Source organism: Sclerotinia sclerotiorum, genomic scaffold (assembly GCF_000146945.2).
Source record: "Sclerotinia sclerotiorum 1980 UF-70 scaffold_3 genomic scaffold, whole genome shotgun sequence".
NCBI classification, from domain to species: Eukaryota; Fungi; Ascomycota; class Leotiomycetes; order Helotiales; family Sclerotiniaceae; genus Sclerotinia; species Sclerotinia sclerotiorum.
The window spans coordinates 473,083-490,282 of NW_001820833.1; the positions used below are offsets into that span (position 1 = coordinate 473,083).

General features: G+C 41.8%; 7 protein-coding genes across 7 annotated transcripts; 5 read left to right on the forward strand and 2 right to left on the reverse strand.

The window, feature by feature from the left end:
• Nucleotides 1-534: 534 nt before the first annotated feature.
• Nucleotides 535-991, forward strand: SS1G_02277 (hypothetical protein; the record flags this gene model as incomplete). Its single annotated transcript, XM_001596011.1, has 3 exons — nt 535-695; nt 786-831; nt 929-991. The coding sequence occupies 3 exons, from the start codon at nt 535-537 to the stop codon at nt 989-991; spliced, it is 270 nt and encodes an 89-aa protein (XP_001596061.1).
• Nucleotides 992-1,148: 157 nt separating this feature from the next.
• Nucleotides 1,149-2,089, reverse strand: SS1G_02278 (hypothetical protein; the record flags this gene model as incomplete). The annotated part of the gene is made up of 2 exons (XM_001596012.1): nt 1,149-1,763; nt 1,829-2,089. The coding sequence occupies 2 exons, from the start codon at nt 2,087-2,089 to the stop codon at nt 1,149-1,151; spliced, it is 876 nt and encodes a 291-aa protein (XP_001596062.1).
• Nucleotides 2,090-3,494: 1,405 nt separating this feature from the next.
• Nucleotides 3,495-4,536, forward strand: SS1G_02279 (hypothetical protein; the record flags this gene model as incomplete). The annotated part of the gene is made up of 6 exons (XM_001596013.1): nt 3,495-3,527; nt 3,597-3,628; nt 3,732-3,772; nt 3,979-4,093; nt 4,152-4,333; nt 4,397-4,536. 6 exons carry the CDS (start codon nt 3,495-3,497, stop codon nt 4,534-4,536), a joined length of 543 nt encoding a protein of 180 aa, XP_001596063.1.
• Nucleotides 4,537-8,175: 3,639 nt separating this feature from the next.
• Nucleotides 8,176-8,467, forward strand: SS1G_02280 (predicted protein; the record flags this gene model as incomplete). Its single annotated transcript, XM_001596014.1, has 2 exons — nt 8,176-8,260; nt 8,328-8,467. 2 exons carry the CDS (start codon nt 8,176-8,178, stop codon nt 8,465-8,467), a joined length of 225 nt encoding a protein of 74 aa, XP_001596064.1.
• Nucleotides 8,468-10,480: 2,013 nt separating this feature from the next.
• Nucleotides 10,481-13,122, forward strand: SS1G_02281 (phosphoenolpyruvate carboxykinase; the record flags this gene model as incomplete). The annotated part of the gene is made up of 6 exons (XM_001596015.1): nt 10,481-10,667; nt 10,878-10,975; nt 11,034-11,234; nt 11,672-12,226; nt 12,277-12,794; nt 12,846-13,122. The coding sequence occupies 6 exons, from the start codon at nt 10,481-10,483 to the stop codon at nt 13,120-13,122; spliced, it is 1,836 nt and encodes a 611-aa protein (XP_001596065.1).
• A 752-nt stretch (nt 13,123-13,874) lies between these two features.
• Nucleotides 13,875-15,740, forward strand: SS1G_02282 (predicted protein; the record flags this gene model as incomplete). The annotated part of the gene is made up of 1 exon (XM_001596016.1): nt 13,875-15,740. The coding sequence occupies one exon, from the start codon at nt 13,875-13,877 to the stop codon at nt 15,738-15,740; it is 1,866 nt and encodes a 621-aa protein (XP_001596066.1).
• A 1,084-nt stretch (nt 15,741-16,824) lies between these two features.
• SS1G_02283 (hypothetical protein) lies at nt 16,825-16,989 on the reverse strand (the record flags this gene model as incomplete). The annotated part of the gene is made up of 1 exon (XM_001596017.1): nt 16,825-16,989. The coding sequence occupies one exon, from the start codon at nt 16,987-16,989 to the stop codon at nt 16,825-16,827; it is 165 nt and encodes a 54-aa protein (XP_001596067.1).
• Between the last annotated feature and the right edge of the window lie 211 nt (nt 16,990-17,200).

The window sequence follows — 17,200 nt, forward strand, 5'->3', positions numbered from 1 at the left end:
TCCAACCAAAAAGTATGAATATAATATAAATATCCCCAAAATTAATAAGAAAAATGCTGGGTAGATGCTGTAAAGTTTTGTGATAGAGCTCTAGTGTCCTATTATAGTTCTGATGACCGACAACAAATTGAACAAATCCCGGTAAGCCCCTGGTGAGCTTAAGTAGCCGGCCGAAGTTTAATATTTAAGGGTTCAATCATTTACCCCACTAATCAATCGGCCGCAATACCGCAACACGGCCTCTCGGCCTCGTTCGTCCATTTAATCCAATTCAACCTCGCATTGCACAACATCAACTCGTTACATGACAAACAAAACCTGTATTTCCAACCCACGAAAAAATACAAAATACAATCAAAATTCCAGCAAACCCATCACACCAGATCAACACTAACTCTACAACCAAAATGACCAACTCAAACACTCTCTCCCCAATCTCCTCCCGAACCCCTCACTTCCACATCCAGCGCTCCTCAAACAGCCTCATCGCGCATCCCCGATCTCCCCCCCTCCTCCCCAACCCTCCCTTTAACCATGACTTCCTCACTCCTCCTAACCAATCTTCCACACGACTCATCTTCCGCGCTCGAACACGCATTTTCCTTTCCCACCGCGAAGATAACCGTGCGTTTTCAGCCTATTGGATCAGCGCCTATTTTACAAAGACCCGTGTCGAAGATTAGTTCGAGTCAGAGGTTTGAGACTGTGGTTGCTTATTTGAGGAGGGTGTTGAAGTTGGATAGGAAGGGTGGGGAGGGCGATAGTGTGTTTTTGTATGTTAATAGTTGTTTTGCACCGGCGTTGGATGAGGTGGTGGGGAATTTACATAGGGTGAGTGGGCATATTTTTTTTTTTGGCATTTTTGGAGATGGATATGAGGAGCGAGAGTGAATAGATGGGGAAGATTTGATACTAATTTGGGGGATAGTGTTTTAAGGATTCCAAGGACCAGCTTATTGTTACATACTCGATGACACCCGCATTTGGATGATCGGATGATAAATGCACGATACGCTGTACAAGATATGTTTTACTTCGTGACAAAATCATATTGCTATTCGGCGTCTAAAATCTGAGAAAATAAGGGGAATCTAAACCTGAATAAGTACGCCCGCAATCTATAATATCAGTAATTTCGTCCACAACTCTCATCCCACCCTCTCAATCGCATTTCGAAACTCCTCGAGCTCCTTTTCCGGGATGGGATATGTATGCTCTGGAGCTGGGTAGGCTCGCGATTTTGTCTCGTCGCGGTATTCCGAAATAGCTTTGAAGCTCTCGCTCCAAACATCACCATACTTTTTCACGAATTTTGGGAGAAATCGACCAGGAGGGAAATTGCCTGTCATATCGACCTGCACCAAAACCTGTCCCGAGCAACCATTCCCTGCTCCAATACCGATTGTAGGAATGGATAACTTCTCCGTTATGAGTTGTGCGACTTCCTGAGGAACGGCTTCAATGACCATTGCGAAAGCACCAGCTTCTTGGACGGCAAGCGCATCTTCCAGAACTTTCAGCGCGCCGGCACATGTCTTACCCTGAACACGGAAACCACCGAGAGAATTTTGGCGTTGTGGTGTGAGGCCTATGTGGCCCAGGACTGGAATGCCTGCGGTGGTGATTTTCTTGATGGTCGGAGCCATTTCTAGGCCCCCTTCCAATTTTATGCCTTGCATTCGACCCTCCTTCACAAATCGGAAAGCGGATTCGAGTGCTTGCTCGGGGGCTATTTCATATGAGCCCATGGGAAGGTCTCCAACCTGAAGAATATTTTCGTTAGTAAAGGAGGGTAGATGGGCTGAAAAGATATGGGGTAAGTACATACAGTGAAGGCAGCTTTGGCAGCACGAGATACAGAACGACAGTGCATTAACATCTCCTCCATGATAACCTCACTGGTATCCTCCATGCCCAAGGCTACCATGGCCAAACTATCGCCAACCAAAACTATATCTATGCCGGCGGCATCCGCAACATGTCCGCTTGGAAAATCGTGAGCCGTCATTACAGCGATAGGTTCCCCTTTCTTGTACATAGACCTTAATGTAGTCATCGTGACCTTCTTCCTCGTACTTGGTGCGCCCATAGGGCTATGCGAACTTTTTCTAGTCTGACATTGTGCAAGAAATGGTCTGGCAGCAAAAGTTGCCGGTCGTGAATATTGCTTCAATAGTGCCCGCGTGCTCATCTTCATGAGGGGAAATGATGAAGACATGGTTGGAATTGATGAAAAGATTCTTTCTCTGATAGAAATTGATGATTGAAAAACTTTGAAGATGAATTGAGAGCCATTGTTGAAGTTGCGGAGGTTCAGAGCAGCTTTTGTTGAGGTCGTGATCACTATTGCGCTGTGGTTTCCATACTGGAGCGCGGAGTGAGATTATTCATTATTCATTATTCATTATTGCACTTTATTTTATCGCTTGCGTGGTTTGGACCGAGGGATGCGGTCCACCCGTATATCCAGGTTAGGCATTAAGGCATCTGCAAAATTTAAAGTTTTTATAGAATTATCATACGGAGTATGATAGATCAACACCCGACGTCTTTTACCGTCAATTTTTATACAGGATTAGACAAAATAGTATTATAATCTTTTATAAATGATAATCCCTATGTCACCTGCAATGGTATATAAAAGCGATGTGATTGAACAGTTTGATCTGTATAAAGTTATCCCTTATAATGTGGTCCCTTATAATCAGCTCCCTCTATATTATATATGAAGGAACCGAGGCAGTAGTGGGAGTCGGCAGGGGACGGTAAGAACTTATTATTAAGATGGAGATCTCGAATTTGAGATGCTATGCTGCTAATTGCTTGGGACCTGAGTTGGATTTCGTATCTTTTTGGATATCAATATATCATGAGAATGCATCGATTTGCTTCCAAGTAGTTTTGTACTTGTCATCAAAAGAAGTTTTCTTTCTCAACGCATTAGTGTGATACTGCAATATGCAATACCAATCAATATGGTCATACTATATACCTAGTATCTAAAGTAGCATTCAGATCATGCAATACGCTGTCGTGTACCTGAGAATTATCTTCCATCGTTCAATCAGAGGTGAAGGCGTTCTTGTGATTCACGCGATGTCATTACCATAAATTGAAAAGTGTTGACAATGTCCTTACCCCTCATATCTCATATTTAAGCAAGGCCCATATCCGGACAAAGACAAATTAACTTCCTTTACCAACCTTGGAAGTAATAACAAGTCACCCAGGTATTGAACAATCTCACGAGACCAAGGCAGTGCATGAAAGTGGCACATCCGACAACTTACCGATACCTTACATACCACTTTATCGCTCAGATAAGGGATTGACTGACCTTGTTGTCTGGCAGCTGGCAGAACAACCCAAAATCAACTCTTCCACGCAAACTCTATAACTTCACCATTATCTATTCTTCTAATCTGCAAAACACAAACACTTACATTGAATACCTGATCAGTCAATAATAATACTCTAGGAAACAGAAAGTCAAGATGTCTAGCCCTAGACGTAGGATTGAGACTGATGTGAGTAATGTCTCAATGGCAATCTACTTAGTTGAGTTAGAAGACTAACGTCTGCTTTTTGATCTATAGGTCATGAAGTATGTATTTTTCTTCAACTACTTGTTATAGAAGCCCTTAGCTAACAGTATGACTATAGGATGTATGCGATACTTTTTCATAGCCCATCCGATCGATCTTATGCTTCAATACTTACCAGGAGTATAGGTTGATGTCGGATTATGAGGTAACTCTTGTAAATGACAACAGTGAGTTGGAAACTCATCTGCACAGCCTGAAACTTTTCTAACCTCTTTCTAGTGTATGTACTACCAAGGAGAGTTATTGAATCAACCACTCATATATCGGTAACAGGCAAGAATTCTACGTCCGCTTCAAGGGACCAGAAGAGAGTGGGTTCACCTTCCCTTCTTTTCATTACTTTGCGACATAAACTAATCACTATCAACCACAGCGCCATTTGAAGGCGGCCTTTGGAAAATCCACGTCGAACTACCGGACCAATATCCATACAAATCCCCTAGTATTGGCTTCGTGAACCGCATCTTTCACCCCAATATCGATGAGTTGTATGCCCTTCCTCACACCACCTTGATAGTGGAGCAGATAGCTTATTAAGCCTATTAGGTCCGGATCTGTCTGTCTCGATGTCATAAATCAAACTTGGTCGCCTATGTTCGATATGATAAATATTTTTGAAGTATTCCTTCCGCAGTTACTCAGATATCCAAATCCCACGGATCCTTTAAATGGAGAGGCGGCGGCACTGCTTATGAGAGATTCGAAGGCTTATGATTCGAAGGTTAAAGGTTTGTGTTTCTGGGAATCGTATGGATAGGATATGGAAGTGTATAGGAGCTGATGGAAAACAGAATATGTCACGAAATATGCGAGTAAAGATGCAGCGGACGAAGCGGGCGCCGATGAATCAGACGACGATACAATGTCCTCAGTAGCTAGTTTCGATGATGATGAAAATGATGAGGCAGCGGGTACGATGGAGGAAATTTAAATACCTCATGTCGAGCGCTTTCGCTACAGAGGCTCTCGCTTGCAAATCGAAATGGATGACGAATGATGGACATTTATAAAGGCGTACGCATTCTACGCATATTTTCACAGGTGTTCACATGGCATGGTTATGGATAATATTTGAATGGATATTGACTTTGAGGTAGCTTTAGGGCTTAGGAGTTTGATTGCAAGCATGTTGGAAGGGATTTTACTCACCCTTTTGTTCTTCTTTTCCGCTTCCTTTTTCTATGAATTGCAAAAGCGGTTCGACGAGATGCGTGTGAATCTTTTTTCGGCTTCTATCTCCATGATTGGGGAATTGGTTACCGCAAGCGAAGGAGGTTGTGTCTGTTTTGAGATTCACCGACTGATAGAGAGCAGAGACTATACGCTTGTATAGATCGTGGAGTGGATGTGATGTAGATGTGGATGTGAAACGGAAACGGAGATGTGGAAGTTTCAGCGGTTTTACAATTACAGACTAGCTAATTAGTTGGTCAGCAGCGGATAGTCTGAAAATGGGATACAGCAATTGCTTAAAGTTTTTGCGCGGAGGAGTTTATTTGTTGTGTGATTGTGAATGTGAATGTGAATGTGAATGAAGTCGTAGACGTAGACGTAAATGTGGGATGTGGGATGCAGATCGTTATTTGCATATATAAATCTAATAGGGTATATATTATCCATCTATATTTGTATATATAATTATAATTAAAGTGTGTAGAAGGAAAGTCGAAGATGAAGGTGGTATGGTATATATGAAGTATGAAGTAATAATATTAAATCTATAATCCGACAAATGTTATAAGTAAATAAGAGTTAAGGGTGAGCTGTATTGGGCGGTAGATGGTAGATATCGTTATCCTAGAAGGAAAAGAGATGAAGAATAGATGTTGATATTGTTATTGTGATAGTGGCGGTAATTATGATAGTTATATCTATATTCATATTCATACTGCGGCATTGATTAATTGGTAGAAAGGTGTAGCTACCTATCTAAGTAATGATGATGGTGATGGTGAAAATGAAAGTGGTGGAGTGGTGGGGGTAGAGGGGAAGGGGGGGGAAGGGAAAGAGAACGTATTTATAATTTGGATACTTTGGATAATTTGGATGATTTGGGTCATGTGGATGAGTGCTTAATGAAGGATAATGGGGAGAGGTGGTGGGAGAAGGGAGGGAGGGAGGCAGGGAAGAGGGGAGGGAGAAAAATAGTTTAATATATAGTATATATCTAATGTTTTAAGCGAGTAGTAGAAATAAGAAAGGTTTTAAGCGTAGTAAGTAGATATATGGTGTTGTTGATGTCTTGCTGGATTATGAGGAGAAGGAGGAGGAGAAGAAGGAAAAGAGGAAGGAACATAAATTTGTAATATTCTCATTTATCTTATGACTGGGTTTTCCCCCTAGAGTTCACCGGGTTGATGGTGAGTCGTAATTATATGAACGAGTGAACAAATTATATAGTGAGCGAGTAATTTATACTTATAAATAACTTTATAATTAATACAAAATATAAGGAGATCTCATCATAAACTTCCAGTTTACCGATACCGTTACTATTATTATTCTCTTTTCCTTCTAGCTTTACCTTTACTAATTTGTCTCTGCTGCGATACTATTACTCCGTTTGTAGAAAAGGATATATACATACTCCGTACATACCTAGGTATCGTTAGGTAAAATGACGAAATCGCAGAAAAAGATCGATGCATACATATACATACATAAAGGTACACCTTCACAGGCGCATAAAAGACTCGGGAAGCAGTATTGTAAGATTATATACACTTATATAACTAAGGATTACAAGGAAAACCACAGAGGATATCTATTTGATATTAATATTTATATACCTGTACAAACCAAGACATTCATTCTAATTACCGTTATTCAAACTTCTTACCTACCTATTTAACAGTGTTTCCTCCCTGTGATATACTTGGGAGGAAATATATCTCATAATTGACTCAACTAAAGCTTATTAATATCTAATTATAGAGTTGTTATACACTTAAATTACACAAGTAATCTTATATAAGGCAAATATTAAGCTACCAGGGAAGAAACATTGAAAAATTGAAATTTTGAAATTTTAATGTATGTATGTAAACACATGAGATAAAAAACCTATCTTTTACCCCTATAAATTTGGAGATATTTGTTTTTCTTTTATAATAAATGTGATTCATTAGCTAATAGGTAGGAACAGTGGTGCTCACTGCATGTCAATGGACCATTTGGGGCCTCCGTGTAATTTGTTGGTCTTTCAATTTTGTTTTGTCTTGTGGAAATTTATGTTAATGCTGAATGCTGAATGCTGAGACTTTGCTCTAAGGGAAACTTAAGATAAGTGCAAGGCATCAATGCCGAAGCAGTGCCATCCTATTGATCTTCCACCACCTCCCAAGACAGCGAGGTTGCAAACTCACTTCAAGAAAAGTACGCGGCCGTACATAATCTTTTATCACCGTATCCCGTCAGTAAGTTCACTTTGCATCCACAATTCCTCAAAATCGTAAGCGAAGGGCGAGAGATTGAACAATCACCATCGAAAAGAATTGACTGAGCCCCTCTACTTCTGGATATGAAGATTAGAAAGTGCAATCGTAAGGATAAAGCCTAAACCGTTAGAGAATTTAAACTGAGGAACCAATTCTTCCAACATGAGGGTCTTATTTCCGTAGCTCAGTGCTTTACCACCGAAGCAAGTGGATGCAACACATGCCGGGGTGAAAAACACCACCTTATTTTTGTATATATAGGGAGGGCGGTGGCAAGGTAGTGACCATCATTATTGAATCGTCGTTCTCAATCTTCAGCTAACTTCATCATGCTGCCGCAAAATGTAGTTTATTTAATGCCCTGAAGGCAAAAGCTTGGACATGATGAGCGGGTGCTGCCATATGGATATCCCTTTATTGAAGACATGGTTGATGGTAGAATGATAATAAATAGGTCCCAGAAAGAAAGTCAAGCTGGAGGTGTATTTAAAGAAAGTGAACAAGGAATCAATGCGTTATGAGCTCGTAATGCCAAGGAGTAATTTCTCATCGGCGTCGTGATTTAGTCATTTTGAGCATCTGACCGTCAATTTGACAATAAGCTCGCGAGAATTCGATGGGTCTGGGCTCTGAACAGTCCATATAGTTGAGGTCCGGTGATTGAAGCTCGAATTACAATTTGAGAAGTATGCTTGGACCCATCATACTTCGTGTTGATGCCGTCGCTTGAAAGGTTTTTGGTTTGAAAGTAGGTCATGAGAGTAGAATTGAAGACAGAAAGACTGCCTCGACCTGTAACGACAAACCAAATTGGTGAAGAGGAGAATCGAGAAGGACGGCTTGACTAATCTGAGTCATAACATTATATGCTTGATATCTGGGGAAGTGAATAGTGGAGTAGCGAGACTAGCCACGCTGCGAAGTTGTCTTGGCTTCCTTGTCAGGGGTAGACCCACACCCAGTGATCACACGTCTTATGCGCGGGCCGCCAAGGTGTCAGCCCTAAGTTCAGACCATGGAAGTATTTCTCTAACAGTCGTTACCAATCTTCGAGCTCTTCTAGAGCGCTCTTTTCTCCCAAATATTGAAAGAATATTGAATTGAAATGCTTCCGACTTATTTTCGTCTAAATTATGCAACTAGCCTGGCTTGTCGAGTTAAATCGGTACCGATATAGAATTCCTCGGGATTTTGGTATCTTCTGGGATCGCAAAAAACGTTCAACTTGATTGTTCCCTTTATAGAATAGCGGCAATGATTATTGGTGATAAATCATCAAGCTGAGACTTGGCACCGGAGAACATGATTTATCCAAAGCCTCAAGCTTCAAGAGGGTACCAAAACAAGAAGGCGACAGCACAATCCCTCATTCATCAGCATGTGACGCCGGCTTATCCCGTTTCTGATACGAACTATTTACTGTAAAAGAAGGTAGAGAAGATTGATTAATGGACTGATTCTCAGCAACTATAACATCAATCGTTGATAAGAGGCTGTGCAACCAGAACACTCGTTTTGGACATCAGCCAAGGTCCGAACCGCACTTGCACGGCATATGAAAAACCATAGAGCACCTTACTCCTCGATTTCACGATAATCCTTCTCATGATGGCTTTGATCCCTTATAGGCTTTCCACCATTGGGCGACGAGTATAGATATCCGACTAATTCCCTCATATTACAAAGTTTGTTCGTGGTAATAAGTGTGTTGCAACATGAGCCATTTTCACAGACGGCTACTTGCTTGAGTGATTTTGGACATTGCAGCAGTTGATGTGAAGATAGGGATTATAAAGGATTTGTGATGAAATAGACTTACGCCTTGTGATGATATTATTATAATAAACGGCAGTCTGTTCCACCGCTTTTCGTGTTGATGACATAGTCTTTGTGTGTAGATGAAGGGGTGAAGATGGAACGCTATCGGAAAAGCCACGTGAAATCTCGGATAAGACTTTTTCCACCAAACGGATTAGGAGCACACCCGAACGACAAGACCCATATAAAAGATTGTCTTAGAACAGCAACTGTTTTCGTCCTCAACTGCCTCCTCAACTGCCTTCTTTAGATTTTTGTTTTCGTTTGACCTAACTAGGCAATTGAGCGTCAATTCCAAATCCACGCTAAATGGGCATAGACTTTACTAGAACCCTTACTGGTCTCAAATTGTTAGTCAACGCACCAATATGGTCCCCTCAAAACAGATACTATTAGGTACCAATTTGCTGCCGATTTGCTACCCAAAGTAAAAGATTGGTTATTGACTACGGTATGATCCGAGGTTTAGGGGGAAACTGACGGCTTAGAGGGCTGCGAAGCTCGAAGACGTAAAAGTTATCATGTAGGTTGACTTATCCGAATCAGTTTGCGGGGAACTTCGGAGCATGTGAACGCCAAGCTGTGGGGATTACCCCTATGATGGGAAAATTGGCGACCAGGAGTATACAGGATGGATATCCTACGCATTCCCACACAGCAAGGAGATTAGCCAGTGGTACGGTACCGCGCTCTTGTATCTCCACACCAGGAGGTGCGAAAGGAGGGGGCAGTGGGGTAACAGATGAGACATACAAACATCTTGTTTTTTTAATTTTGGTTGGTGGCCATTTTATGAAGATATACTACAGTTCATGATCTACAATTGATGAGAATATACGTATTATGTATTGACACGAATGACATCACATCAATTGTTGAATCATAGCAAGTCTCAATACAGATTGATAGTCGTGTGAGCAATCATTACTCGAGAATTCCTAAACATCCCATATTTAATTGATATGGAGAATGCTTGACTATAACAGAGGGTACGTACGTCTCCCCAGAAAGCTTGTTTGATAGATAGATAGATAGATAGATGCAATGCAACCATAGTTCCACCTAGGGGTCTGAATTGAAGGGCGACGACGGCTGAATTCGAGCAAATCGTAAACCACGTAGAATCCCAACGTTTTATTGTACAATGTTACGATTTCGGATGAGTGATGAGTGTTATTATGATTGTCTCTTAGGTTTGTAACTGTAGATCTTTTTTCTTTTGAACAGAAATCACGAATTCACCACAATCTAATCATTCTTTCAAAAAGGTTGTGTTCTGTTTGTCCCTGCACCTTGCTTTGTTCTTGCAGACGCAGCTACTGGAGATCATCGCAATTTTTGACCAACGCTTGGATCTGATATCATCCTGCCTCGGACATGCTGGTCCATCCTCACATATTCATTCCAACTAGTTTCACGCATCGTACTTTATCGTGTTCAACACTGAAACCTTTACATTCCGTAGTTTCCCGGTGCGCCCGAAACAATAATATCCCCTTTCCGGCATCACCCATTCCGGCCAATAAAATTAGCGCAATTACTTCTGCGCCGTCTTCACTACTCCACTCCTACGACAGCTTCAACCAAACTCGGCATAATCAAAGATACACTACCCGAACAATGTCGACCTCCAATTTGAATAAGAAGGCTTTCGATCCCATTCAAAGGACGACCTCTCCATATCCTGACAAGAACAGCGTTGCTCCTTCTCATCTCGTTGCACAACACCAACCTACAAACAATTATCATTCTTCATCACTCTCCACTCTCAAAATGGTCTCTATACATCCAAGCGTCAATCGCACATGTTAGTATACTCTTCTTCAACACTTCTACTGCTTTATACTTGCCGCATTCCATGTGGCCTCTCATGTTCGATTCGACATGAACATCAGCATCTACGTCGCCATGCTTTTCACTTCAACAACTCCATACACATTCCTTACCTCCCAACACTGCGATAAAACTTCACTATTGCTTCGATGAATCTACATTTTGCTAACAGTCTTCTTTCTAGCACTGCATCCTAGCGGTGTACAACCACAAGCTGAGCACACTGAGCTTGAGGAGGAACTTCATGAGAAGGCACATATCGATTATGATCGTGTAGCTATTGTATGCATTCAGCATCTTATTAAAATCTACCAATTTCTAACCTCAATTCTTTTTCTAGGTTCCTAACCCAAGTGTCGCTGCCCTCTACGAAGATGCTCTTGTTTACGAAACTGGTTCTGCCATCACATCTACCGGTGCCCTTACTGCATACTCTGGAGCTAAGACGGGTCGTTCACCCTTAGACAAGAGAATTGTCAAAGAACCATCATCTGAAAATGATGTTTGGTGGGGACCAGTCAACAAACCTATGACTCCTGAAGTAAGAAGATGATCTCCTGTTTCCTTTTCTCTCTTATGTCCTTTTCTTTTGCAATGCATACATTCCGTTTTCAGCAGAGGAAAACTACACTTTGGTTTCAAAGATTTTCTACAAATTTCGAAAGCAGCACCCCAATTCCTCAATACTTTTGAGCATATTTTTACACACCCACAACTTTTCAATTCGCAATTCATGTCTCGATCTCTTCAACAAACTCTGCAAGCTTTCCCCGCACATTTCTACGTCATAAGTTATTGAATCCTCGGGTTTATTTTATTCCTTTTCCTTCGTCAAGCGAATTGCGGGGTGCATATAGAACTAAACCGATATTATCCGGGTCTCGCTGCTATTAGCCAATCCTCCCACTTTTCAGTCGTGTGCGAGCATTGTCTAAATATTTTAATGTTTGAAGTTCAATCAACTAACATCAGTGCTAGGTATGGAGAATCAACCGTGAACGTGCAATTGATTATTTAAATACGAGAAATCGTATTTATGTTGTAGATGGTTTCGCAGGATGGGATGAAAAATACAGAATCAAGGTTCGAGTCGTTTGCGCTCGTGCCTACCACGCTCTCTTCATGCGCAATATGCTCATTAGACCTGATCGTAAAGATCTCGAGCATTTCCACCCAGATTATACTATTTACAATGCAGGATCTTTCCCTGCTAATAGATATACCGAGGGTATGACCTCAGGTACTTCAGTTGCTATCAACTTTGCCGAACAAGAGATGGTCATCTTAGGTACCGAATATGCTGGAGAGATGAAGAAGGGTGTTTTCACAGTCCTTTTCTATGAGATGCCTGTTAAGCACAATGTCCTTACTCTCCACTCGTCGGCCAATGAAGGTAAAGACGGGGACGTTACTGTCTTCTTTGGTCTCTCGGGTACCGGTAAAACAACACTTTCAGCAGATCCTAATCGTGCCTTGATTGGCGACGATGAGCACTGCTGGAGTGAACGTGGTGTTTTCAACATCGAGGGTGGTGTAAGTAGTTCAATCCCTGTATTGATTTATGGCACACTAACAATCTGCAGTGCTATGCTAAGTGCATCGGTCTATCAGCGGAGAAGGAGCCTGATATTTTCGGTGCTATCCAATTTGGCTCTGTTCTTGAGAATGTTGTCTTTGACCCAACTACTCGTCTTGTTGATTATGACGACTCAACCTTGACTGAGAACACCCGCTGCGCGTATCCCATTGAGTACATTTCCAACGCTAAGATTCCTTGTCTCTCGACAAACCACCCAAGCAATATCATTCTTCTTACATGTGATGCTCGTGGTGTCCTTCCACCAATTTCCAAGCTCAACTCCGCCCAAACCATGTTCCACTTCATCTCTGGTTATACCTCAAAAATGGCTGGTACGGAAGATGGTGTCACAGAGCCACAAGCTACCTTTTCATCGTGCTTCGCTCAACCTTTCTTGGCTCTACACCCAATGCGCTATGCTAAGATGTTGGCTGAGAAGATTGAACACCACAAGGCTAATGCTTGGTTGTTGAACACTGGATGGGTTGGAGCTGGTGCTACCACTGGTGGCAAGCGTTGCCCGTAAGTATAGATTAGATTCTCACCGAAATAACAAATGCTAACATGAGACAGATTGAAATATACCCGTGCTATTCTTGATGCAATTCACTCCGGGGAACTTGCAAAGGTCGAGTATGAAAACTACGAGACATTCAACCTTCAAGTACCAAAATCTTGCAGCAATGTTCCATCGGAATTGTTGAACCCCAAAAATGCATGGAGCCAAGGAGATGAAAGTTTCAGAGCTGAGGTCACCAAACTTGGTGGTCTCTTTGTTGAAAATTTTAAGAAATATCAGTCGGAAGCTACTGATGATGTTATTGCGGCAGGACCAGCGGTTAAGGTCTAGGGTGTTTAATAAAGAAGGGGTTCTAATTATGGGTTATGCAAACAGCGGCCGGCGTTCTTATTTAATGTGATGTAACCTTAAGGTTATCGCACGTATCATCAAGCATGGGGAATTAGTCAATGAATAAACAAAATTTACAACTATACGGAGTATTGGATGAAGCAATGAATTCGAATGCATGTAAATGGTCCCTGAAATGTTTTGGGGCCCATTAAAGTTAAAGTTATTTCTTTTACGTATTTGAAAGTTTCCAATTATCATAATTTCAAATGCCCAAATGCTCATTGGAAGACAATAATGATATATAGTATCAGAATTATTACTGTATGGCTTTGCATTCTAGCTGAACACTCATGATAATGAAGAATTGTATATAACCTTAGCAGCAATACTGCACCTATTTATTAGACCAGATCGGTAGGTATACAATTCATCCTTTATCAGCCTTTTGAATAAGGCTAATAATCTTATCAATATCAATTTAGTTTAGATACTTCATGAAAGATTTCAATACTGCCCATCAAACAATTGATATAATTAATCAATCATGGTGAATTTATAATGTCCATCCGCATGATCTAGAACTATGCAGGTATAGTTTTCGATGAGGTAGTCTAACAATCGGCTCGCACCAACACATCAAACCTTCGGAGATCCTGCACCTCAATCCATAAAAAGCAAACAATCATCTCCAACGATTTTCAGCCCTGCATCAATCACATCTACACTAATAAAAACAAACGATAATTAAAATGCCCCCTCAAGTTTCTTCGGATAATGCCCCCCAATCGCAATCACAATCACAACAATCCCAATCGCAAACGCAATTACGGCCCAATCTGGCGGCCCGTCACCGATCTACATCTTCGATCACTAGCCACCAAACTGATAGTCCAGCGGGTACGCCTCCAACTTCAGGTACGACTGCTACACAACATAAAGAACACAAAGTGAAGGGCGAACGAAAACACCTAGTTGGCAAATACGGGCGTGTGAGCAGTAATAAGGCGCTGCATAAATTGTCACGCCAAACGAGTACTCACAATAACAATCATCATAATCATACTACAAGTAACGACAATCTCAAGCAATTTGAAGCTCCTTGGGATAGACCACATAATTCCAGCACGAATCTCAATCGTCAAAAGAACCATTCGCAGACGGCTTTGAAACGTAATCGCAGCTCGGCAGATGTACAGCACACTCCGGGATCGACGAGAAGACCCAAGAGTTCCGATGGTAAAAAGAGACCAAATAGTGTACATTTCGAGTTGGGTATAGGCACGCCGGGAAAGGTAGAGGTCGAAGAGGATAACGAAGAGGGCTGGGAAGAAGCAAGCTCGAATGCAAGTCCAGCTTTAAGTCGCAGTGCAAACACATCTGGCAAACCATCCGCTGTAAATTCTGCCGTCAGTTCGCGACATCATTCACCTCTTTCATCACCAAAATCGAAAAAAACATTTGCAAGGGAATCCGTAAGAGATTTTGCAAAGGAAAGTTCGGCTGATAATTTTGATGGGAATGGTAATGTGAAGAAAAGTACCACGAAGGATAGGGATAGTGATTCTAGCGCAGACGCAAAAGTTATCACGGAGAAATTACTACAACGAACACCGTCACATATGGCCTCCGAAACAAGAATGAGTATGGCGACTGCTAAACCGACACCGAAGGTGGCTCATACACCGTCTAGTAGCATGGACCGAGCTTCGACCATGGTGAAGAGTATGGGTGCGAGTACTGCTTCCGGAAATCAGGAATTAATATCGAGATTTGTAGGGGATGCTGGGACGCCTGGTGAAAATAGCCCCAAGTTTCCTCCGCCGGATCATGGTAGAGAGTCTAGGACGAGTGCTGCGAATAGGGGTGGGGCGGAAAAGAATGCAAATGGCGGTAATGGAGAAATGGCAAGAGCGAAATCGATGGGAAGTTTAACGAGGCATGATGTTGATGATGAAGAGGAATCAGCTCTATTACCTAGAAGTCGGAAGGGTTCTACGAGTGGAAATAGCGGGCCGCCTAATGCGTATAATTCGCGTACTCAGCAGAAACTATGGCTACAACGAGCATCGTCAAATATTGAACCGCAGAGAGAGGGATTGGGTGCATTGTCGTTATTGAATGGAGGTATAGGAATGGGTAATCATGGCGGAGGAAGCAGTGTGGGATATGGTCCTGGGATGGGGATGGGGATCGGTGGCGGTATGGGTGGTTATCCAATGGGGGGAGATGGGAAAGGAGACCCAAGAATTAAATTACAGCTTGAGAGGACGGGTTTAGAATACTTGGTTGTAAGACGTCATCAGGATCCCGTTGGACGCGGTGTTAAGAGATTGGAAAAAATGGGAGTGCTTGGGCATGGGGGTAAGAATATTCATGGAAATGGATATGCACATAGTAAGGGTTCGAGTGCGAATGTGAGTCGGGCTGGTAGTCTGAGGGAAAGAAATGGAAATGCAAGAAAAGGAGCAGGACAAAGTTTTGAAGGGGAGGATAGAGAGAGAGGTAGTGACACTGATAGGGATGGAGGTGGTAGTGGATTAGACGAGGAAAATGTCGCGACTCTTTTGAGGAGTTTGTGGGAAAAAAGTTTTGAAGGAAGTGGAAGTGCTGATTAGAATGTTCCGGTAACTCGATTATGCTTTATTGCGTTGCATTGTGGTCATGGTGGTTGGTAATGCATTGGATGGGGATGGGGATATTGAATTATTAATAAAGGAATGGAGTTTTTACTGCTTGTAGGGCTTTGATGGGATACGTCCCTTGAGATTGCTTGCTTGCTTGCTGGTGGGCTGGTGGGCTGTAGGACTTAGATTGAATGGTTACCGAGGTAGTTGATGTAATGATTTTTTTATTTATTTGCTTGCTTGATTGATTGATTGATTGATTGATTGATTGATTGTGTATATGTGAGATATATGGGTATATTTCTATGTTGATGTGTTGATGTGTTTTGATGCATTGGGAGTCGGAAGCCGGGAGGTATTAATATATAATATCATAGTATGATGACGGGATAAGATTAAGATGAATAATTTAGCATTGTGATTCTAATTTTGTTGGAGGGAGTAACTTGTGATTATTGTTGTTGGAGTTGATTGGGGAGTGTGGGGAGGAGGAGAGGATGGGAGGATGTGGGAGGGAGAAGGGGATGGGAGTGGTAGAGAGGAAGAGGAAGATAGGGGAAGCGAAAGGGAAGGGGAAGGTAAGAGTAAGGACAGGACTGTTTGATATTTGGAGAATAAAGAGGAAAGAAGAAGAAAGAAAGATTATAGTGGGATGGGGATGTGTATTGTGAGGTTATGGATGGGGATGGAGATGGATGGGGAGATATATGTGTTTGTACTGGAGTAGGGAATAAGAGAAAGGAATCAAGGAAGAAGGAAAAAGGCCATCAGGAAAATTATGTAATGTGATGTGGAATTTGAGGAGGGAGCAAAGGAAAAGAGAGAAAGGAAAGGAAAGAAGTCAAAATGATAATTTAAGATGGTTGATCTTTTTAGTAGTTAGTTATTCGGGGTTAATTGTATACTGAGATAGTTTGTGATAATAAAGTGTTGTTGATAAAAAGCCATCTATACACGCAAAATAATCCATTCTATTTGGATAATCTCCAAGCTCCTATGCTATGCAATCATACATTATGACCCGAACTTTTATACAGCACATGCCCATACCTTTATCCTCAGTGCAAATTCAACCTCAAGATCTAAATAACATCAAACCCTCCTCTTCCTTCAACGCTTCATCTTCACTAATATCCTCATCATCTGCATTCTCTCCCAAATCCAACTTCCTACCCAGTAGAGAGGCAAAAAATCTATCTCTCGCGGTTTCTTCCCACGTATTTCTATCCTCTGGTGCCATGAAATTTTGTAATTTTTCATGAACTGTGAATTTCATTTTTCTGCCCTTGCTAGCCTTAGTATCGACATTCTTCCTTGTCTTCGCCTCCTTTACAGCAGTCCATTGCAATGGTTTACCGGCTTCTCCAGCAGCTGCGCGACCGCTGAGCAACCATTCGTTGATCGACCAATTCTTTGAGAACCTTTAACCGTTAAATCAGCATCGTCATAAA